Below are 23,946 nucleotides of genomic sequence, written 5' to 3'. Positions count from 1 at the left end.
AGAAGAGTTAATATGATAGCTTGAGTGCTATTCATCAACAAAGATCAGTGGAGGCGACAACAAAGCTGCATTAGCTATTGCTGAGACTCAGTCATCACCAAGAAGACAGTTATTACTATCAGGATACAGATGATTTTTCTTTACTTGAATATGAGAAGTACATATATTCTAGTTGTACTCCACACTTCTTTTTTCCACCTATTCATTTCTCGTACAGCTTTCAGCTGCCACCTCACTCATCTCCCATGCCTTCATCTGACAGTCACTAAAATTAAAACTAACAGCATACAGAACCATAGGTGCTGGAACAATTTGTATAGAGGGGGTGCTGTGAGCCACTGAACCAAACTGTAAGCCCTATGTATGATGGAAACCACTTCAAGCTGGGGGTGGGGGGGCGGCAGCACCCCTAGTTCCAGCACCTGTGTACAGAACATATATTCTCAGCATTCCTTCAGTTTCCTAATTTGGAACTGCATTTTCTTTTAAGATGTAGAGAAAAATAATGACTGAAGTTGTACTATATCATTCTGCTTACAATTACTGTAGAGTAGAAGCAGAAAACTGAACACACTTCTCCAAGAATCAATTCAGACTTAAATTTAAGTCTTCCTCATGCTTCAAAAGCAGCAGGAATTGCAGTCACCCCTTTATCAGATATTTCACTAATTATGCATCTAATGCACTCTGTCTATATTTACTCTAGGGTACACTTAAGCTTACAGGAATGAAATTAATACTACTTGAGGAAAAACAGTAATGTAACCTGTTAGAACTGGGATGACAAGATATCTCCCTCTTATTGGAATTCGATCAGGACAAAAATTAGCAGCAATCTTCAGGTTGTATGAGGGCCTGAGTCTGAGAGTGAGCTCGGGGTCACTTCCTGTAGCTATAAAAGAGCTGGGATATGCAACAAACGTGATGCATTCACGCTCAGAGGGGAAGCTGCTCTGCCAGAACAATCCTACTTGCCAGCCTATTTTTGGTGCAGCTAGGGAAGGTTAGGTTGGATTTGCCTAGTTCCCATAATCCCAGCAAGGAGTCAGAAACCACACTAGCAGCAGTTTCACATAGGGAGCACATAAGGCAAAGCAGATGTAAGTCGTGGCCAAATAAAAGAGAGCTGGGGAAACCAGGAGAGTCTAAAAGTTAAGTCCATGCTGGAAGAAGAAGTGCATTCACATGATTTGGGAGCGGCACAGAAAGTGCTAATAATTAGCGTCAGTAATCTGCCTCCTATTATAAAACTCAGGAAAACCTCACATTAAGACCCAAACTCATGCAAAGAGATGTGAGTAACTTTTTCCTGAAGGTTATTATTTCAGCTTCTTCTCCAAGTACTTTTATTGGTCACAAACAGCTATTTTTATAACGTAACAGGTAATTCATTCATAATACAGCTTGCAATGCATATTAATCAGGGATCTTGCCAAATTAAATTTAGTTTTTCAAAGTTAAAAAGGCAATTTAACTTCATGGCATTTCTCCCCCTCTTCACTGACCTATTTCGGAACTAAATAATGTATTTAGGCTTGAAGTGAAGGCATTTCAGCATGAGGAATGGAAAACTGCCATGAGCCAAAATTTATTCACAGGGAAACCATGGGGCATTAAGGTTGTCATACAGGCGCAAGAATATTTTCAAACACAAACATGATGTTTAAGTTTTCATCACCACTTCCCCAATTTAAAATCACACACCATCCTTCAGTCTGCAATCACAAGCAAGAATGAAGATCCAAGTCTATTTCTGGGGTTATTGTAACTGCTATCCATTACAATCGTGTGGAAACAGTGAAGAAAGGGCTAGCACCTTAATGTTAGGGGTCTTAATTTTCTTCACAACTCTATGCAACTGAAAATAAAGGTTTTATAATGGGAAGTATTAGGCTAGACTACCTAAGAGTTGAGTGCTCTCCCCCCTTTTACTCCCCCACGGTCCATCTACACTGCAGCTCGGAAGTAAAATTCTCAGCTTGGATAGACATACATACACTAGCTCTGATCTAGCCAGTGTGCTAAAAATAGCAGTGTGACACAGCAGAAAGGGCAGCCGCTTGGGCTAGCCATCCAAGTACATACCTAGGTTTCTCAGATGGGATTGCAGCCAGTTGGCTACCCACAGCCATCACCAGCGCTGCCACAGCCGCACTGCTTATTTTAGCTCGGAGCTAGCATGTGTATAGCTGCTGTGTAGACGTACCTACAGCTACATAGATACTTTAATGTTAATAGTGAGGTTGGAAGGACATTTCAATTTAACATTTCATTTGTCTGAAAATGTGCCTCCTATAGAAACAAGTAACACTTAAAATTACAGCATCTGAAACACCAGAAGAAAAACTAGTTTTTTCAGGTTTTTTCTCCAACTTTGTACATCTGACAGAACTTCATATAAAATCACTTAGTGTTTTCCCTTTATAATCAGTTGCCCTGTTTGTGCATGTTTTTTACACAGCAACATGAGAGAAAAACAATTTTTTAATACAGGAAAATTACTTAAAACCACAAGGATTGGGGAGGTGACCTCTCAACAAGTATAGTACCTGAAATGATTTTAAACTTTTTTTTTAATTGACTAGATTTCAAGTTGAAAATCTTGCTTTAATTGAAAAAGGATCCCAAGATAATAGCATTAATACAGCAAAGAAAGACCTAACTGTTGGAAGTTTTAAGCAAATCAAACCTTTAAACTGTGTACGTAACAGTGAACTACATACTACCACAAGTTAGACAAAGAACATGCAATGTATGTGAAAACCTAAGATGCCTACTAAAATTTCAACAATGGTGTGTTGTGACCCACTGCTTATGTTGTTCATAGTAGTCTGTTGTTTTATGCTCCCCTTGATTATTTATTGTAGTCACTTGGTGTCCCATTTTATAGACAGACAATAAGCTCTTCAGAGAAGAGACAGTTTTGCTATATGTTTATACAGTGTCTAGCTCAACGGAGCCATGATCACTGACTGGGGTCCCAAGATGCTACTGTAATACAAATAAATACTCCCCCAGGATTAAGTACAGGTACAGACATTAAGGCTAGCCTTACTTAGAGATTTCCAAAGTTATTTTCCTGCACTGAATCATTAACCAAGCCATAGTATTAAAAAAACTTTGGAGCAAGGGAGTGTTTCTTGTCTCATTGTGGATGTTCTAAATTATATTAATATCTTATAAACACAAGACTGCCGCTATTCTCAGCATACTACAAACCCCGTAATCATGGCAGAAAACAAGAAAGTTGTCTTCTCATATGAGGTATCTATTGCATTTCTAATACTATTTTGGAGTAGTTAGTTTATTGAAGTCAATTATCTGGCTTTCCTGAGTTTAGTTATTTGAAGCTGCAGAGGAGAAAGGTAAATATATATATAAAGAAATGTTACCTTCCCTTAGACGTTCTACTACAAAAGTGAAACCAGTAGTTCGTGGATGCAAGACATATTTGTATTTCCGGAGTCCATTCTTTTCAGCAAATTCATTACTGCGGGCTTTGGTATTGGCTAAAGATTTAAAAAAAAGAACATTAACAACATGAATATTAGAAGGAGTTATAAAGTTTCATAATATTATAACAGCCCCCAATACAACAGCAGCACACAGAGTACATCACTGTAGCACTGTTCTGAAGGCAGCAGACTATAACAGTGCTTTTGGTTAGATTCATAATACCATGAGATATAGCAACTTGTGAGGGTTTTTTCCTTATACGATTATTTAAAAAAATTTTTTTTACTCTTTGGTGTACTCTTAATTAACCTGTCTTTCACATTTACCAAAGCTAGATAACGAAAGACATAATAAAATGATTATTGCAATGTACAAGTTACATAAGTGCCGGAAACTGGAATGACATTTTAACTCAAAAGGTACAGTTTGTAATAGTGTAAGCTTTGATATTATGAATTGAGAACCTTTAAATCAACGTTTTGTGTCAAACAGAATTGTTATAAGTACCTTATTCCCAGCTGGGAAAAAAAAAAAAGCTTTGTTTTCTAAATGTAGACAAGCAGCAATTAGTCAACTGCACTAGATCAACACTTGACAGTCAGCTTACTCATTTTTAACTTGACAGGCTTTAGTCACTAGTCTAGTCATAAATTTGAGTTGCACTTATATACAGTACATTAGACTTTCAACCAATTCCCCTCTGCAGCAATACGGGCTTGCTATTGTAAGCACAATATTCACAAGCCACCTGAAAGCAGTTCTGGTGAAAACCTGGTGAAGTAAAGATTTTCACTGTCTGGCAGCAAGAATCCTGTATGCAGGGTAACTGCACAACTCTTCAGAAATAATTACTACACATCCCACTCTGCAAACCAAAACAGATACAAAAAAGAAAAACTGACAAGTGGACATGAAGCCACTTGTTTTATAGCATGTGTGGGAGAATTCTTCAAACTGTCTGCTCAAATTAAAGTAGCCTTGCTTGCTGCATTCCATTGGTGTCACTGCATCTTCAGGGTCACTAAGACAAAAGACACCTAGGATCTCCCCATGCCAACATGAGGAAAAACAATTTAATTGAATGTATTTATTATACAACACCTTTGGTGTTCAAAAGGGGACAGTCCAGCAACAGAGGTGTGGAACAAGATCTGTGTCTGATCAATACAAAACCCAATGCACGTAGAATTTATTAGAATCAACCACAGCTAACAAAGAATAAAGATGAGAATGCTAATGGAAAGCCCATTGTTGCTTAATAAGCTAGCAAAATTGATCAAGTACAGATAATATCTTTTCCTTTTAATTTTGTCAAGCTTTGTCACCTAACTCATTTGTCAAACAAAAACCAAAGGCATGAGTGTAGAGATTAGTCCCAATCATTGTGTTAGTAAGGCACTCTGCTCAATTGTGCCAAGTCTGCCTCTTTTTATTCTAAACCACATGCTCTCTCTATTGCTCACTGGTAGATATGTTACTTTATACAGAGAACCTCCTGTTGGTTAATGAACATACTATGCAATAGCAATGTGCTAAATAATTTTTCAACTTAACAAGCAAAAATGCATTACATATGATACAGAATACAATCTTTCATGGATGTTGCCCTTAAAAAATTAACAGTGGAGCAGAGGCTTACTGACCACCTAATTTGGAGACAATAATAGCTACTACTCAGCGACCACTATGGCATACTATGGAGTACTTCCAGGGAACAAGTAATTAATGCAACCAAAAGAGTCCAAACATATTTTCTTCCAATTTGCCAACGCATAAAGCTACATTAAAAAAAACATTATAGTTAAAAGAAAAGCTTCCAAACCTAAGAAATCTGAGAAACATTAAAATAGCTGAAAAAATCTTTCACCGAGAACCCTCATCCACAATGGCTAACTGGTCCATGCTTAAAGAGTTTTAAAACAGTTCTGCTAACTTCATTAATACCCTACTTTTGAAAGAGGTCTAGAGAAACAATTTTAATCTAGGCAGCGTCTCTGCACCAAATGGGAGGGGAATCATGAATGGGTGTTTGGGAAGTTGCAGCCTTCCTATCCTTCCCATATTGCTAAATAAAAGGGGGAACTTCAGACTGATGTGAGGAGATGCCCAAGAGTGGTCCTGGCTTAGTGCAGTCAGAGTGCATATGACAACAGAGAGCTGCAAGCAGACACAGAACTGGTTGCTGAGGGTTCGAGCTGCAAGCAGACACAGAACTGGTTGCTGAGGGTTCTAGCTGGTGTTTGACTATTTGTGTTCCTGACATTTTGAAAACTGGAAAACTAGAAAAAGATCAGTCAATGAAAAGGATGATGAGCAGACAATATCTATATATAACATCCCAAAAGAGCTATGTTAAAAGAACTTTATTAAGGTTGCAAGTCAAGCACTCAAAAGTTAGGAAATGCCAGAATTACGGTTGCATGTGCAAACTTAATTTACCCCCTTGTGCAAATGCCTTATGATACAGTCTTTAATTACATGGTCACATACTGCTTTTCCCACTGGAAAATTTGCTCTGAGAATGAGTAATGTCTGTGTATTAAAGGAGACAGCTGTCTCTAGGACCCCTGCTTTATTTGTTGCAGAAGTTGGGAAGTGTGTAACAAATGAGGCAGGGAAATGCAGGGAGAGAAAGGGTGGTCTCACGGTTAAGACAGCTGAATTCTGTCCTGGGGAACTGGATTCTATCTCTGCCACAGAGTCCCTATGTAACATCTGGCAAGTCACAAACCAAACTTTTCACTGGTAGTCATTAATTGTATGTTCTTCCTTTTCTGGATCCCCAACTTAAGACAGGGGCTGAGCACTCAGCTACAACTGAAATCAACGGGAGTTGTGCTTTGAACATATTAAGTATCACATACTGCTATGTAGCCTGAAAAGCAGGCCCCATGCATCTCAGATTAGGCACTCAGTATTAGTGGTCACTTTTGACCATAGTCTCCTTATGTCTCAATTCCCTATCTGTAAAATGGGGATAAATAGTATCTCACCTCACAGTTGTGAAAAAGTTGTGGGGTTGTGAAAATAAATTCATTACTGTTCATGAAGCACTCATATTTTAGCGAGACATCACAGAAAAGCCCATAAGGAACTTAATTCTATCTTCAGAGCAGGGTTTGAATAGTGTGCAGTAAATAAGACCTGGGGCCTCCATCACTTGTTACATTTTCAACCAACCACCTCTGTACTTTCTCCCTGGAAGTCCCTCTCACTTGGGAAGAGCTCTCTGTGAACATCCACAATGCTACCTCATTATCCTCCTTCAAAGCCCTCCTTTAAAACTCTCCTTTGCTATAAAAGCCTACAAAAAATTTAATTAACCATTGGTGCATGGATACCATTGCCTTTCAGACTAACCAGTATGAGAAAGTTACTCACCTTGCCGTTACTGAGGTTCTTCGAGATGTGTCCCCCTGTGGGTGCTCCACTCCAGGTGACGGTGTGTCCTGGCGCCGTTGATCAGAGATCTTTGGTAGAGGTACCTGGTTGGGACGCACATACTCAGCTGTTGTCTCTCGGTCTTGTTAGAATCTGCCTGAGCGCACGCATCCCGCGCCCCCCTCAGTTCCTTCTCTACCGTGGAGAAATCAGTATAGAACTTCAAAGTAGAGGGGAGGAAGGCGGGGAGCAGAGCACCCACAGGGGGACACATCTCGAAGAACCTCAGTTACTGCAAGGTGAGTAACTTTCTCTTCTTCTTCGAGTGCTGTCCCTGTTAAGCAGTACCCACGAAGTACCCTGTGGGTACTGCTCTACTCCAGGTGAATGTGAAGCAGTACCCACTAAGGCTGGTGGGACTTTGGAGTTGCGGCAGTGAGTACGGTAGACAGTACTGTATGGCCTACTATTGTGACTGCCGTGGTATCCTGTGTGATAGCATAGTGTTTACTAAATGTGTGTTCAGATGACCAAGTGGCCGCCTTATAGATATCAGGAATGGGTACATTATGGAGGAAAGCAATGGATGCTGACATGGCTTGAGTAGAATGAGTTCTGATGCCTTCGGGTGGTTGAGCATTTTGAATGCAATAACAGGATCTGATGCAGTCAGAGATCCACTTGGAAAGTCATTGTTTAGAAAGTGCCGCACCCTTTGATCGCTCGGTAGTGAGACAAATAAGCAGGAGGACTTACAAAATGATTTAGTCCTGTCTGAATAGAAGGCCGGTACTCGTCTGACATCGAGGGTATGCAGCATTGCCTTGTGTGGAGTCTTGTGAAGTTTGGGATAGAATGTAGGTAAGTATATTGGTTGGTTGAGGTGGAAGGTTGATACCACCTTAGGGAGAAATTTAGGATGGGGTAGCAGGGTAACTTTGTCTTTGGAGAAGGTTGTATAGGAAGGGAGGCCATCAAGGTGCTGATTTCCCCTACCCGCCTTGCTGATGTTATAGCAACCAAGAAGGCTACCTTCATGGACATAAGAAGAAGAAATGAAGTAGCTAAGGGCTCAAATGGAGGTTTCATAAGACCGTGAAGAACGAGATTGAGATACCATGCAGCTGCAGATGGATAAATCTCGGGGTAGAGATTTTGTAGGCCCAGGAGGAAGCGTTTTATAGTGGGGTAGGCAAAGAGTGAAAATCTGTCTAACGAATCATGGAAGGTAGTAAGGGCCGCTAGGTGTACCCTGATGGAGCTGAGTGAGAGTCCATCCTGTTTTAGTTTCAGGAGGTAGTCTAGGATGTTAGGAAGGGTCATGATATGGGGTCATAAATGTTTGTTTGAACACCACAAGGAGAATCGCTTCCACTTCTGCAGGTAAGTTTTACGAGTGGAGTCTTTTCTACTATGCAGGAGGCTGTATCGGACTTGCTCAGAACAGGCTAATTCATGGGTCTGGAACCATGCTGTCAGGTAGAGTTTCTGGAGCTGGGGGTGAAGAATTTGTCCATTATCCTGGGAAAGGAGATCTGGTCCGTTGGGGAGAGTCCGTGGAGGACGGGTGGACATGTGGAGCAGGTAAGGGTACCGTGTCTGTCTTGGCCAAGACGGGACAATGAGTATGACCTGAGCCTTGTTGTCTCTTTGATCTTGCGTAGGACCCTGTGTATTAGAGGGATCGGTGGAAAGGCATACAGGAGAGAGCTGTTCCACGGGATGAGGAATGCGTCTCCTAGGGATGCAGTCCCAAATCCCGCTCTGGAGAAAAAGGAGGTGGCATTTGCGATTCTGGGTTGTGGCAAAGAGATCTATTGATGGGGTGCCCCATTGGGAGAAGAGCTGTTGTAGTATCGTGGGGTGCAATTCCCACTCGTGTTCTTTAGAGAAGTGTCTGCTGAGTGTATCGGCGGTAGTGTTGTGACAGCCGGGTAGGTATGACTCAACAATTTGTATGTGGTGCTCTATGCACCAATTCCATAATCAGATGGCTTCCAGGTAGAGGGAGTGTGATCGAGCTCCCCCTTGTCTGTTTATGTAAAACACACACGCTATATTGTCCGTTAGGACCCGGATAGATTTGTTCTTTATAAGGGGAAGAAAGTGGAGGCAGGCTTGTCTCACAGCTCTGAGCTCTAGGAGGTTTATGTGTAGAAGCGTCTCTGGCAGAGACCAGCATCCTTGTGCCACGTGTCCCTCCAGATGCGCTCCCCAACCGATCAGGGAAGCGTCCGTGGTGAGCATGAGCATGGGGAATTGTTGTTGAAAGGGAACGCTTATGCGAAGGTTCTCTGGTCTTGTCCACCATTGCAGGGAAGCTAGTACATTCGCTGGAGGAGTTAGCAGCGTGCAGAGCTGTGCCTGCTGGGTTTGTAGTTTGAGTTGAGCCAACCCTGAAGACATCTCATGTGCAGCCTGGCATACTTGACCAAGTAGGTGGTGATTGCCATGTGTCCAAGGAGCTGTAGGCAAATTCTTGCCAGTATCCTGGGACAAACAGAGAGCGTATGAGGTGTAAGATAGTGAGGAATCTGTTGTGTGGTAGTGAGGCTCTTGTTCGAACTGAGTCCAGGTGAGCTCCAACGAATTAGATCCGCTGTGTTGGCTTCAGGGTGAATTTTTGGATGTTTATTTGTAGGCCCAAGCTGTGGAAGAGTGAGATGGTGAAATGAGTAACTCGAAGCGTCTCGTCATATGAGTTGCCCTTGATGAGGCAATAATCTTGATGGGGAAAAGTATGATCCCGTGTCTGTGGAGGTGGGCCACAACTATGGCTAGGGTTTTGGAGAATACTCTTGGTGCTGTGGAGAGTCCAAAAGAGAGTACCCTGTATTGGAAATGGTTGTGTCTGATTGTGAAGCATAGGAAGCGTCTGTGGGCCGGATGAATGGATATGTGAAAGTAGACATCCTGTAGGACAAGGGCTGTGAACCAGTCCCCTTGTTCCAGCGCAGGTATTATTGTGCCCAGTGTGACCATCTTGAATTTTTGTACTCTTACAAATTTGTTCAGTTGGCGTAGGTCTAGTATAGGCCTCCATCCCCTGTCTTTTTCTGGGTCAAAAAGTAGTGGGAATAGAACCCTTTTCCTTGACATTGTGTCGGCACGGGTTCCACTACACCTATCCAGAGAAGGTGATCCACTTCTACGCGAAGTAGGTGTTCATGAGAGGGGTTTCTGAAGAGGCACGGGAAAGGGGGAAGGGTAGGAGGGTGGGATATAAAACGGATGGAGTAGCTAGACTGAACTATTTCTAGGACCCAATGGTCCTGTGTAATCTGCTGCCAGGAATGATGGAAAGCCTGGAGACGGTGGCCAAATGAGCAAGTAGGCAGTGGAGTCAAGGAGTGGTCCTGCAGGCCCTCGACCAATGCTTCAAATTTGTTGTTTATTTCCCAGTGGGTGGGAAGTAGCTGTTTGCGCTTGGTTTTGTCTGCACCTAGGAGGTCTAGGGCGATTCCTAGGCACGTCATAGGGTCTGTTCTGAGGCCGGTGATACTGTTGTGTACGTGGTCTTTGGTAAGGTTGATACCATTGTCTCCTGGGAATTGATGGGTAGAAGCCCAGGTGCGTAGGGTTGCTCTAGAGTCTTTCATGGTGTGAAAGATCTTGTTTGTCTTTATCAAAGGGGAGGTCCTCCACTTTGGTCTTCAGATCTTTGGGGATACCTGATGCAGAGAGCCAGGAAGCTCTGCGCATAACCAGAGCAGTTGCGGTATTCTGGGCAGCTGTATCTGCCATGTCTAGAGATGCCATGACTAGAGGGCCATTCTGGAAACAAATTGGCCTTCAACAAGGACTGACAAAGTCTGCTCTCCTGTCCTCTGGAATATGGGAGTCAAAGAGTTTATTGTAGTTATCAAAGTCATAGCTTGCAAGTAGGGCGCAGTAGTTTGCAATTCTGAATTGCAAAGTGGAGGAGGTATAAACCTGGCAGCCCAAGGTGTCAAGACGCTTGAGGTCCTTGTCTTGTGGGGTAGGCAGGTAGTGTGGCTGTTCTGTTCTGTGAGCCTCTGCATCCACTACCAGAGAATTTGGTTGTGGGTGAGAGAATAAAAAGTCTACGTCCTTAGCAGGAACATAATATTTGCATTCAGCCTTTTTTGCAAGTTGGTAAGATAGAGGCTGGAGTCTGCCAGAGAGTGTCAGCTGATTCTAGGAGTGCGTCATTTATGGGAAGCGCGATCTTTGAGGGAGCAGAGGGTTGAAGGATTTTGAGGAGTTTGTGTTGTGTCTCCTGGACCTCCACTACAGGGATGTCTTGGCTGACTGCCACCCTCTTGAAAAGTTCCTAGAACTGTTTCAGGTCGTCCAAATGCTGTGGAGGCGGAGGCAGCAGGGCTCTGTCTGGAGCTGCTGGAGAGTTGGGGTTCGGCGAATCATGGTATGGTCCCTGGCCCACGTCTTCAGAGCGGGGTTCAGGCCCTCTACAAGTAGATGGAGCTGGAGGCGCAGAAGGAACTTGTGGTCTGGTGGAAGAAGCATGAGGGTGAGTGGCAGTAGGAGCTGGCCAAGGGTACCAATGAGGCCAAGGCATTGGATGACAGAAGTTAGGTATAGCCCATGGGGCCGGGGGGGTGGGGAGGGGGAGAGTAGGGAAACTGAGGCTGGTGGTTGTTTGCCATGGTCTGAGGTGTAAAAGGATCCGGTGCCGTAGGAGAGGCAGGTGGGGAGAACTCCTGCTGTTGCATATCAGGCTCGCTGTCAGTAAAGGTGGTCAGGTCAGGTTGCGAGAGTGGCTGGTCAAAGAGTGAGCACTGTGTATCCAGGAGTGGAGAGTTAGGCTCAGGTGCCAGTGAAAGACCATCTTGATTCAGGAACCGTTGTTGCTGTTCCCTAGGGTCTGAGTGTGCTGCACGCGGTCTGTGCTAAGAGGCATGCACAGACTTTTGTTTAGCTTTCCTTGGTGCCGCGGGTCTTTTGTGTGCGCCCTGCGGGAGGTCCGCTGCTGCTGCATGAGCAGCGGGCAGACTCGGTGCCGACATTCTTGTTGGCACCGGGGTAGAGCACGCTGTCGGCACTGGGTCTATTTTTGGTGCCAAGGGGTCTGGTGCTGAGGACATCTTCCCTGCACGGGAAGTTGTGTCCCTGCCTCTGCACTCTGCGAAAGCCGCTGAAGTGCTGGGACAGTCGGAGACTCCTGTCTTCGGCGTTAACAGCACTGAGTGTCAGGATCTCGCAGGAGACCCTTTACCCTTGTGGAAGTCTCCACTTTGAGACAGTTGGGCTCCTTGCCCTGCCTGAGAGGATGAAGCCGTGCTCCCAATAGGTTCAGACCTGGCCAGGCAGCCTGAGGGAGAGGGTTTAAAGGTGCCCTTCTCCGGAGGTGGCTGCAGGGATTTCTGAATAAGAATCATTTTCAGCCACAGGTCCCTGTCACAATGAGCCCTGGTTTTGAGGCTTGTGCAATGGAGGAACTTAGCAGGGACGTGTGTGTCACCTAGGCACTTCACGCAGCGTGAATGTCCATTGGACTTTGGCATAGAGTCCTGACAAGAGACACATTTCTTAAATCCTGAAGCCCCTGGCATTATAGAACTTGAAGTGCTGGGGGAGTCTCTCTCCACGGGAGACAAGCCTGAGGAAAACAGTTTTTGTTTTTTTGTTTCTGTTTTGTTTTTAACTAAGTAGCTATTCTAAAGGAAGGGAAACAATTGGGATGTTACTAACTACTGCTATATTTTTGTGATTGTTTCCTTCAGAGACCAGGGAAGAGTGTTAGCACTACCCTGAGTCCTGACTTCAGCCGAGGACGGTTGAGAAGGAACTATGGGTGGAGCGGGACCCACGCACTCAGGCAGATTCTAACGAGACTGTGAGACAGCAGCTGAGCACATGAGTCCCGACCAGGCACTGCTACCGAAGATCTCCGATCAACAGCGCTGGGACGCACCGTCACCTGGAATGGAGCACCCACAGGGACAGCACTCGAAGAAGAACGTCTGTTTCCTTGTTCTCCTTCATCTGTCTGTATCCATGTGTTGTCTCTTGTCTTGTCGTTCAATTATACACTCTTTGGGGCAGTGACCATTTTTTGTTCTGTTTATACAGTGCCTAGCACAAAGATGTCCTGGTCCACGATGAGGGTGGTTAGGTGCTATGGTAACACAAATAATTAATATTAAAATTTAACAGCCATTCATTCAGTGAGCACTCTCCATACGTTTGTTGGGGATCAGTATTTATACTAGCAAGTGACAAAGATTGAGGGAGTTTCCATGCCGATTTTGAAGGGTGGCTAGGTGATGCTCTTAATATACATAAAAGTTATCATAGAAACTGTAAGCATCACACCTCTGTTATTCTTAGACTCTGCCACTTGGAATACCAGGAATCAACAAGTTACTTTAAAAAAAAATAAATAAAAAAGGAAGGAAGGAAGGACAGACAGCATGCTATTTGCCATTCCACCCAATGGATTTATTTCGAAATTAAGCGTTGTGTTTTTCAAGAAGTCACTTTAAAATTATATATGCTAAGACCACCACAGAAGTTGGAACTGGAGCTGATTTACTGTCAGACATCCTTTAATTTGAATATTCTGAACTGAAAGATAGAAAAATGTAGTGATCTGATAAACTGCTGAGGCAAAAATATGAATTTTGCTCATTGAGAGTCAGATGTCATTCAGCTATTTAAAAAAATGAACTATTTTTTTTCAGAAAACTTTGGAGCCTGCGTTGTGCAGGAGGTCAGACTAGATGATCATAATGTCCCTTCTGACCTAAATATCTATGAATCTATGGAGCCAACTAGGGTCTACAGGAATTTTACCCAAAAGAATACTGAAAGATGTAAAGAGTCAAGAAAGGAAAAAGTTGGCAGAAGATAGTATCAATCTCGTGAAACTACAACAAACATCAAGTCTGAAGCACATGGAAATACTTCACACTTGGATTTCGCATTGCTCATGAGATTATGGTAAGATTTGTATGAGAGTCTTTCCTAGCCTTTGCCATATTTTTGCTGGAAAGAAATTCAAAAGTCTTTGCAATCCATCTTTTTGTTGGTGGCCATTCAGCATTTCATAGTTTGGCTTCAAAGTAATTCTAAGTACTAACAGTGTAAACTGTGAACATTTAATTTTGGATAATGATTTTTACTGACTCATAATAGCACATGTAAAGGGAGAAATATACACTTGATACCTTACTGCTGCATATTATAGCAATGCTGGGCAACCTGATCCACCCTTCCCACATGCAATATCAAATAGGCCAGTAGAGTTTTCGCAAAGTATTTCTATATATTGACATTTATGGGACAAGACCTACTAGTGTGTTTAGAATACCTGTTGATGTATTTTAAAAAAAAAACGGAGGTACAGACACATACTGGTGATGGATATAGTTTTCAAGTATACCTTAAATGATTTAAGTCACTTAAGATGCTTTTGAAAACTGAACCCAATGGGCTTAAAGGCAGCAGACCTCAATTTTTTCCATGGCTTTCAATATGGATTTCTCTTTCATGTGTCTTTGGGAGAGAAGCACTGATCAGGACTGAGTATACTTTAGAAATTATACTAATGTTATTTAAATGTGTTTAATATCAAATGGGAACTTTAGTAATAAGTTAATCTGAAAGGACTGCAGTTACTTCGGTATTAGTTTCACCATGCCACCTCTCAGGACTCCCCATCACCACTACAATCTTCTATTGTGGAATTACATAACAAAATAATAATAATAATAATAATAATAATAATAAAAACAACAAAATCAAAGAACCCATTTCAAATGAAACAGTAAAGAAAATAGCCCAAAGCTACTTTTAGGAGTTAATTTTTAGTTGAATGATCAAAAGTAGGTACTAACGTTAAAGTTGTGACATTTAATTTCCTCCCTCCCACCCAGGATCCGTGCAACAGTCATCACTGAATAAATAGGTCATGTTACTGATATTGCCGTCATCCCACCTCCCCTACTGCTTTGTACATCTTGGTACCCCTCCTGGTAATTAAGATGTGAGCTTGGAGCAGGCCTCATGTCCCATCCATACTGAGAGGACACCTAGCATATTCTGGAGGGCTGAATAGGGAGAACAGACTGCCAAACTGTGCCTTAAATTACTAAATAAAGCGCACACAAATTGATTTATAAGTCAAAGACTGAAGAGGGGGAAAAAAGGTTACCTCTGACAGCACAATGATAGAACATATGGTAGTACCTGCTATCACCTGTATTCCCCCTCCATGGGCCAGCAAGGACACCCACTCTAGGCTCCTGGCTCCTCAGCCAACACCACTCTTGGATGGAGACCCATGTCTCTCTGCCTCCTGACTATCTTTTCCAGGCTGCCCAACTCCCTGCCTACACTGTATGTTACCCAGCAAGTCAGACTTGTGGCAACAAAAATATATCAACTCCCCAGGTTCCTTTTTTGGGCCTGTTAGGGTTTGTCTCCTCCCCAGGTCTGGTTTAACCAGTTTGACTCTTCCTTCTGGGTGGGTCAGCTTTGTCCCCATCTCCCTTGATTTTCCTCTCAGACCGTCTGCATATTGGTTAGCTCATTTCCCAGGTTCGGTCACTTCTCCAGTATTCTTGTCTATTAATCATGATCTCAGGGAGCGGGGAGAGAAGAATGGAGCAGCGAGGTGCAGAGTTTATAGAACCGTTCAATGCCTGTTAATTCGTAGGCCTCATTGAGTTTGCACCCCCCCAACCAGTTCCCCATTTCCTTACCTAACCCCTAATTTGAACTGAAACCGCTATCTAACTCCTAATTTGAGCTCATAATCTTTATAGTCCTCTTTGTCCGTATGTGTGAAAATGGACAAGGCTTTTTGTCCCTAACAGTAGTGGAGCTAGATACTGTACCATTCCTTCTGCCCCATCTTATTCAATTTACACCGCATTTCAAAAACCTTCAGAAACACATCCATGTGAACCCCCTTCCTAAAGCAGGGAAGTAATTTGGAGTCCATGCCACCCATTGGGAAAGGCTCCTAGTATCTGGCTTCATCTATCAGACTATAGTCCTGCTGGTGCAGTTTTTACATCTCAAGCTGATGCTAACGATCCTTCTTCTCCCTCTCCTTGTGCTGGCACTGGCTCTCCTGCTCTCCTCTTCTCACGTGAGCTGACATTGTCGCTCTAGCTCCAAGAGCTTCCCTGCTTGCTGAACCCTCTGCCAGTGGGCTCATGTTCCCCATGAACTTGGACCATAATTCCTCCTCTGGTCGTTAGGATACAGCAAGTCGACGAGCTGTGTCTTTGTCCGCTCCTCAGTTTTGAGCTGCTTTTCTTTGCATAGCTCAACCAGCCGATATTTCTTCAGCTGTTCATAATTCATTTTCCCTCTCTCTTTTCCTGCTATTCCTTCCCCAAAAAGACTATCAAGACTTTCCTCTGTGCTATTTCCTTCTAGGATATTTGCTTTCACAGCTGTTGGCATACAATTCACACTGTTACAGAGCCAAATACACTGCCACCATAGTTCAGGGTAACTGCAGCTGGTATTTCCCCTCTATTGTCTAGCAAGGGCACCCATTCTAGGCTCCTGGCTCCTCAGCTGTCACTCTCTGTCTCTGTGTCTCCCTCCTGATTTTCCAGGTTGCAGAAGTTCCCTGCCTACACTGTGAGTTCTCCAGCAAATCAGATGCATAAACAGGCCTGCTTTGCCTTTTCTCCGGAAGCTATAAACGGCATAATTGCCCACAGTTAAGTTACCACACAGCTCCTTCTAAGCAAGCACATTTATTCCTCAGATGAAAGCACAGAGAAAACATATTAAAAACAAGTGTCCCTAAATAAAAGTGTCCCTGAAGCTTATAATACTTCTCAGGGTTTACATTAGTCGTGTCTCCCCCAGAGATGTAACATACAATCCCACAATAATACATGAACATTTTCATTTTTAATATAACAAACTCTTAAGATACATGAAAGTTATTTCAACAAGATTTGTTCAGGATATTGCAGGAAATTGCCATATCTATCACACCAGACACCGAATTTCATACCTGTCAATTTGTATTTCATAGCAAGTGGAAACATTGGTAAGAGAAACTTATGAGGCAAATACATTCTATTTAGATGAGAGACTAACATTCAATGTGTACAGATAGACTGAGTTAACATGACCTAACACCTAAGCTGAGAAAAATGGACACACAAATCAAAATTCAATCACCTTGCCTTATTAAGGTGGCTAAGGGTCAGGAAAGAACACCTCCAAGATCAAATAAAACCACTGAGTAGGGATTTGACAAATAGGTCTTGGTAGAGGGGCGTAAGGCTTTGTCTACACATGCAAACTGCATTAGTTTAACCCAAATCTGTCAATTTGCACATTTAGACAAGGCCTAAGAAACAGAAAGAGCAAGTGGCTCAGGCTGCCTGATGAAAGGGGAAAGAGTGGACAGTAGTCTCTAGAAATGTAAGGCATTTTCTTTCTTCACTGCAACTAAGCCAGGTACACGTACCGCACTGAGCTTTGCAAAGAATTCAGATGAGGTATGTTATGCAAAGTTCTCTGTGTTAATTTGATTTTCCCTCTATTAATAATAAAGCTTGTTTTATCAAAAGAATATGACTCAGACTTCTGCTTGGTTCATTTCCAACAAACTATCCTAGAGGTAGATAAGGGAGGAAAAAAGTGTGTGGAATCTTACCTCCATTCAGAATAATGTCAAAATGTCATGAACAAGAAGGTGCATCCCCCAAGCACTGCTGCAGCCAGAGTGACATGCAAGGCAACCCTCAAGACGAAGGGAGTGCAAGTGACATTAACTTGGTAGTTCATATTAATGATACTTCCTTTCTATCGAGACATTATAGTTTAGATAATTAAATACAGGAAGCTCAAGTTATACAGTAAATATTTAAGAAGAAGGAGAGAAGCAATAAGCAGAATGATCTATTTTTATGGAAATCAATGAGCTGCAGTTTCAAAAGTAAAGCAAAAGTAAAGCAAAACTGGAACTTAATGAATGTCTGGTATGTAAACATTTCAAATACTAAAATGTACAATGTAACTGAGGTTGTCTGCTACCCTTCACCTATCAGATAGCCAAAATGGTTCCCATTCTTTTAAGCCTTTCACCGTTTACAAGTAAAACAGACTAAACATTCCATGGAATTTTAATGACCTCTTTTCCAAGCTAAAATGTAACAGGGATATCCATAAGACTCAATTTGATGGGTATTATGAACTGCAGTCTGAAGTGTTGGCATAAGAACTTCAGATGACAGAGCATTGAAAAAGTACATGGAGTATTGGTTTCTAAGTGAAAATTCTGTTCTGGAAGCTATGAACTATACCAAAATAGATTACAAGAATTAATTATAAAATCTTCAAGTTCACATAGTAACAGAGTATTTCTGAGCCTCCTGTCTACAACTGTCACTGAAGTTAGTAAATGTTTGACAACATAATTAAACATACAGTATGCAGCAGTTTGACTCAAAAGCTAACTGTGGGCTTGTCTACACTTGCAGCACTGCAGCAGCCCGGGTGCAGCTGACCTGCCGTAGTGCTTAGTGAAAACGTTACCTACAGCGATGGGCGGGCTTCTCCTATTGGCGTTAGATCAGTGGTTCTCAGCCCGGGGTACATGTACCCCTGGGGGTACACAGAGATCTTCCAGGGTGTTACATCAACTCATTTAGATATTTGCCTAGCTTTACAACAGACTACATAAAAAGCACTAGCAAAGTCAGTACAAACTGACATTTCAGATAGAATTAAGTATCATTAATATGACTTGTTTATACTGCTCAATATACTATACACTGAAATATAAGTATAATATTTATATTTAAATTGATTTATTTTATAATTATATGGTAAAATCAGAAAGTAAGCAATGTTTCAGCAATAGTGTGCTGTGACACTTTTGTATTGTTATGTCTTATTTATGTCTGAAGTAAGCAAGTACTTTTTAAGTGAGGTGTAACTAGGGTGTATGTAAGACTAATCAGACTCCTGAAAGGGGTACAGTAGTCTGTAAAGGTTGAGAGCCACTGGCATAGATACTCCATCTCCCCGAGAAGGAGAAGCCCCACCAGGAGAAGCCCCCCCATCGACACAGCGCTGTGTACACCAGGGCTTAGGTCAGTATAACTACATTGCTAAGGGGTGTGGGTTTTCCACACCCCTGAGTCACATAGTTATACCTACATAAGTTGGTATTGTAGACCAAGCCTTTAGGATTGTTTCAGTTTCTCTATAAAGTAAATCCTAAAGAAACATGCCCTAAAAACAAAGATGCACATTGCATTTGAGTTTGTGTATTCAAATTGTACATGGGTACGTTCACTGTCTGATAGAAACATACACTGACATTATTTGAGGCTTGCGGGTGTCTCCTGTCAGAGTCTGTTTGCTTCTGTGGTGTCTTTCAGTGCGTACACTGTTATTTTTATCTGTGTATATTTTAAAATATTTATTGTATTAAAAGTGTGACTCACATAGGCAGAAATACATTTGACCTAGGCTGTCTAAATGGGTAACTATAAAAGGGAGGGGGTGTCTCTAATGGTTAGAATGCCTCATCTCTAATGCTTACAGTAAATAACCAGGGGGTAAGTTGAGATTACTTTTTCTACAAATTTCACACATCCTATTAGACTAAAAAAAAAGTATCCCCTCTGCCCTTACTCTGATACCTTTGTTTGTCTCATCCAGCTGTTATATCTTGTATTTTAGATTATAAAATCGTAGGGGTAGGAATTATCAGTTTCTCTATGTTTGTACAATGCCTAGCAAGATGGGACCCAGACTTGTTGAGGCCTTTAGGTGCTACTACAGTATAAATGTTAAATAATAAATAGCGGCATAAGGATCTGGGTATTCTGACCAGAGTCCTATTCCTGGTTCTGCCACTTTTGGAAAGTAGTTTATTCACTATGTGCCTCAATTTATCATCTGTAAGATCGGGATAATTACCTCGAAAGGTGATTGTGGGATTTTGTAAAGCCCTGCACTCAAAGTTTGAGACTATCGTAATGAAATCCACATATTTCACTGAATTTTGTTGTGTTACTCTGGATAGTGTTATATAGGGTGCAACAAGAAATTCATGAACTTTTCAAGAGGCTAGAGGAAGAAATTCATAGTAATCACTCAGGGCTCAATTCACTTTGGGAGCTATGGGCTTTTATGAGCCATTAAGCTGGTTTTACTACTGAAAACCAAACAATGAACAATGTACAAACTCAGAGCATTTTAGCATGCTGACACTTTTCCCTGAAAGCTTAATTTTGTAATCCACGATCTACTTTTTTTATGTAACTCTCTACATTTCAGGATCTCAGAAAAAGCCTTCAAAACATGAACCATGTGTAACCCATGAGGTTGTGTATGCATAATATGCAGATTACCTAAAACAATAGTTCCACAACCCCCACCCAGAAACGCACTTAAGCACAGGCTTCGCCTTAAACACTTGAGTAGCCCTATTCAAGTCAACAGAACTACTCACATGCTTAAAATTATGCACATTTTTATGTGCTTTATTTAAGTGGAACATAAGAGTTGTGAACTGCCCCATTCATCTGAATTAGGTGTTCAAGCTGAAGTTCAATTATGACCATTTAAATGCAGCTATTGTGATCCTGATCAGAGCAATCAAGAAGGAGGACAGCCATATCATGAAGAGCTGATCAACTAACTGTGAGTGGCATTTCATTCTGGCATCACCAGCCAGTAGAATTAAGTATAGGAGCACCACATTTTTTCCTCCTATCTGGCCTTGGCTGAAAACCCATGCAACTACTCTCAAGACTTCATATACTCTCCAACCATCATTGGTCCCACATAACAAACCTGAATAACTGACCACTCTCAGTTAGGTTTCCCTTTTAATTAAGGAGCTTCACTTATCCATCTATTTTGGGAGGTTGCACAGTGTCCATCACAGTCGTATTTATGCACGGTTAACATTCTACTTAAGGACACGTTGTGCAACTATTCTTATTTTTACTATCTGAGAACTGTTGAAGACATTAATGCCATTTTCTAGTTATTACGCATCAGATCGTGTATTACCAGCGCCCTTGAACACATAAGAACATTCACTGTAGTCCCACGGCACGCAGTGCTCAATGGCAAACCATAAAGAGAGGGAACAAATGGGGCACTGCAGTTACTCCTAAGAGAGTATAGCCTGTATTTCATATCATAACACTCCTGAAGAGATCTGGGCTACACCATGCCTCACTAGACCGTTTTATAAAAAGGAGTCATTGAAAATTCTTTGGGGCTGAGGGACAGGGGGCAAAGAGTTCAAGCAAGAGAACACGTAAAAAGGTGGGCTATGCTGAAGCTTCTGAAGCACTGGACATAAGATTCCTTTGAATTCTTGTAGAGCTCTGGATTTCAGAAAGAGTAACTATTTGTTCTTCTGTTATTTGTTAGGGGGTTCTTTTTTGCAGTGTGTTTGCAACAGAATTTTGGGGGGGGGGGGGAGAAGAGAAGGGGGAAATAATCTGATGCATTTTGCCCAAACTCAAAGTATTTCAAAGTGGAAATGATGACCAAACAAAAAATTTTCTCCCCAGCCCTTATATATATAGTTTGCAAATTGTTTATGAAAAAGAAAACAGTTACTATTATTCATATTTTTATATAGCATATTTCATTCTAAAAGTGCCCTACAAACTTTATGCATGGATCATTATTTCAACAGTAAAACGCAGCCATGCCTTATATTTATGTAAGACCTGCCCAAAAGATCTTAAAGCATTATAAAATTTTTACGTAAGGTGAAGTCACTTCAGCTACCACTGTCATGAAGATAACCTTTGGATGGAAAATGGCAGCCATTTAACAGTGCACAGCAATCATACAGCGAAGTACATGAAGATTATTGTATCCAGTTTTCTCTACCTATAATCCCCAGTATCAGAAGTAGCCACCAAACTCATAATTTGGCCAGGACAATGCCTCTATTCTTGCAAAATGTGCCATGGAATCTGTAGTGACCACAAGAGTACAGGAACTCTGTTTTATATCATCTAAAAAATGAAACGTGGGGTTTAAATGAGTGGTGATATGTTAATAGTATAACAACTTCCTGAAAGTGATTTTTCTATACTTTTACGTAACGTTTCATTTAAATGTAATATCACTGATAACTTTCGCATACCTTTTTTCTTGCTCAGAATTAATTGGCAAAGGGGTGTTGCCAAGTCTTCTATACTATCTTAAAATGCGTACTTTAATGGTTCACATAAAAAGACAATCACTGGTAGACAGGGAGAGATATTTACTTTAATAGCAAGAACTCCAGAATGTTTTTTTTTAATATTGTACAAGGTAGCAATCACTTTGGTAGTTTAGAACGCAAGACATCAGGTTTAGCTTTTTAAAATGACTGCTTTGTACACAATGAGACATGATTCTGTGGAATGCTTCTAACTTGTGATTGGAACAACTACATGGGGAAGTTATATCAGTATAAGGCTGGGTGTGGATTTGAAATGCTATAGCTAACCCAGTATAACTGCCCATATAGACGCTCTTATTCTGGTATAAGAGTGCCTCTTCCAGTTTAATTTGGGTCTCTAAACTGCAAAAAAGCCATTCTTACACCAGAATAAGAGTGCCCACACTGGGATTATATCAGTATATTTATAGAGGTCAGACTATATCATTGTAATTACACCTATATAACTTCTTGTGTAGACATGCTCAGTTCTGACAGAGAAGTAAGATTGTTCTAGAAAAATTTTGGCATAGGGATTTTCTGATTGGTGGAGCGAAGTGTGAAGACTGAGGGTACTAGTAATTCAGGTGCCAATAAAAAACAAGACACACACAGAAAACTATAGATGTGTAGAATAAACATTAAACCATTTTAAAAACAATTATCACTACTAAACACACAGGGCCAGACTGCAAGCCTTCACTGGAAAGCAGTTAACTCACTGAAATCAAAGGGATTATTTGTATTAACAACTGCTCATGAGCATGAGCAAGGAGTTCACAAGCTGGTCCATCAAGGTTCAGACCATTAAAGGATCTGGTTACCCTTCACAACATTTAGATAAAGAGACTTCAACATTTCCCCAAGACTATGGAGCACATCCATCCATCCACACTCACTTGCCCAGAATGAGCAATCCAACTACTCTGAAAGGGCCAAAGCCGACAGAAGTGTGCTAGCCAGAAGAAATTGAACATTAGATTTAATCCCATGAGATTTAACTAACGTCCCTATGGGAAGAAGAGCATTTGCCCACCAACCCACTGGGACTTCTCCAAGAGCAGTGATACAAGACAAACACACCATAAGGTCAATGGTATTGATGGACGCTGATAGTTTAAACAATATCAGTATGACGTTGGTCTATTGCCTTGCAGTCTGTCAACTAATGAGACCAAAACTGAATGTTAAAAAATGGAGAATAATCAGATGTTGCTGAAGATGGAATTTCAATACCTCTTCAATAACCTAGCCCAGAAAGGGAAGGTTAGACAGGTTACAATGGGACACTGGGTGGCGCAGGTAGTTGCCCACACGGAACACAGTGCAGGATCAGAACCAGAGAGATGTAAGTATATGTGCACATTAGCAAAAGACAACTGCTACTAGAGAAATAGCTTAATTCTTCTTGAGTTTCTATTCTTTGCATCAAAAACAATATGCACAGAAACTCTGATAATAGGTGAAACATCTGACCACAATGAATTTCTTATTTGGTGGTCTTTGTGCCATTTGTCTAAGTTCAGGCTATGGTCTTTGTATTATTATTGCAGAGGGCATATGCATTGCCCTTTTCTTTTCCTTAACTGGTTCAATGTATGGGCTCTCAGTGACTTACTTAATCCTTCAAGGCAGCCATGCCCTTGGTCAACATTAGCAGCATGGATGTGAAGAGGCTATTGTTGTCTCAGTGTTCAACCAATTCCTTATTAACTACAAATCAGAAAAACAAAGTGGAAACTCTTCCCCATTCTTTAAAATCTATTTTTCATGCAAGGGAATTATGAGGATTAGAAGTGAAGTGGCCTGGAAGCATAGTAGGGAAAAAAGTCTGTCAAGATTCTAGAGGAGGCAACAACAGCTCTGAAAGCCAGGAATGAAATCCTGACCCGAATGAAGTCAAAGGGAGGATTGCTATTAACTTCAATGGGACCAGGATTTCAACCCATGAATCT

General features: G+C 41.7%; 1 protein-coding gene across 7 annotated transcripts in view; it reads right to left on the bottom strand.

Annotated features, from left to right (window-relative positions):
- LCLAT1 (lysocardiolipin acyltransferase 1) overlaps positions 1 to 23,946 on the bottom strand; it is a 210,108-nt gene that overhangs the window by 72,407 nt on the left and 113,755 nt on the right. For all 7 annotated transcript variants that reach the window (XM_077813647.1, XM_077813651.1, XM_077813648.1 and 4 more), the window contains one exon: positions 3,393 to 3,509. In XM_077813647.1, the coding sequence (XP_077669773.1) occupies positions 3,393 to 3,509 (117 nt within the window). The remainder of the gene's footprint in view (positions 1 to 3,392; positions 3,510 to 23,946) is intronic.

This window comes from Eretmochelys imbricata, chromosome 3, assembly GCF_965152235.1.
Source record: "Eretmochelys imbricata isolate rEreImb1 chromosome 3, rEreImb1.hap1, whole genome shotgun sequence".
Classification (NCBI taxonomy): Eukaryota; Metazoa; Chordata; order Testudines; family Cheloniidae; genus Eretmochelys; species Eretmochelys imbricata.
The sequence above is the reverse complement of the archived record's forward strand: the minus strand, read 5'-3'. Positions and strand labels throughout refer to the sequence as shown.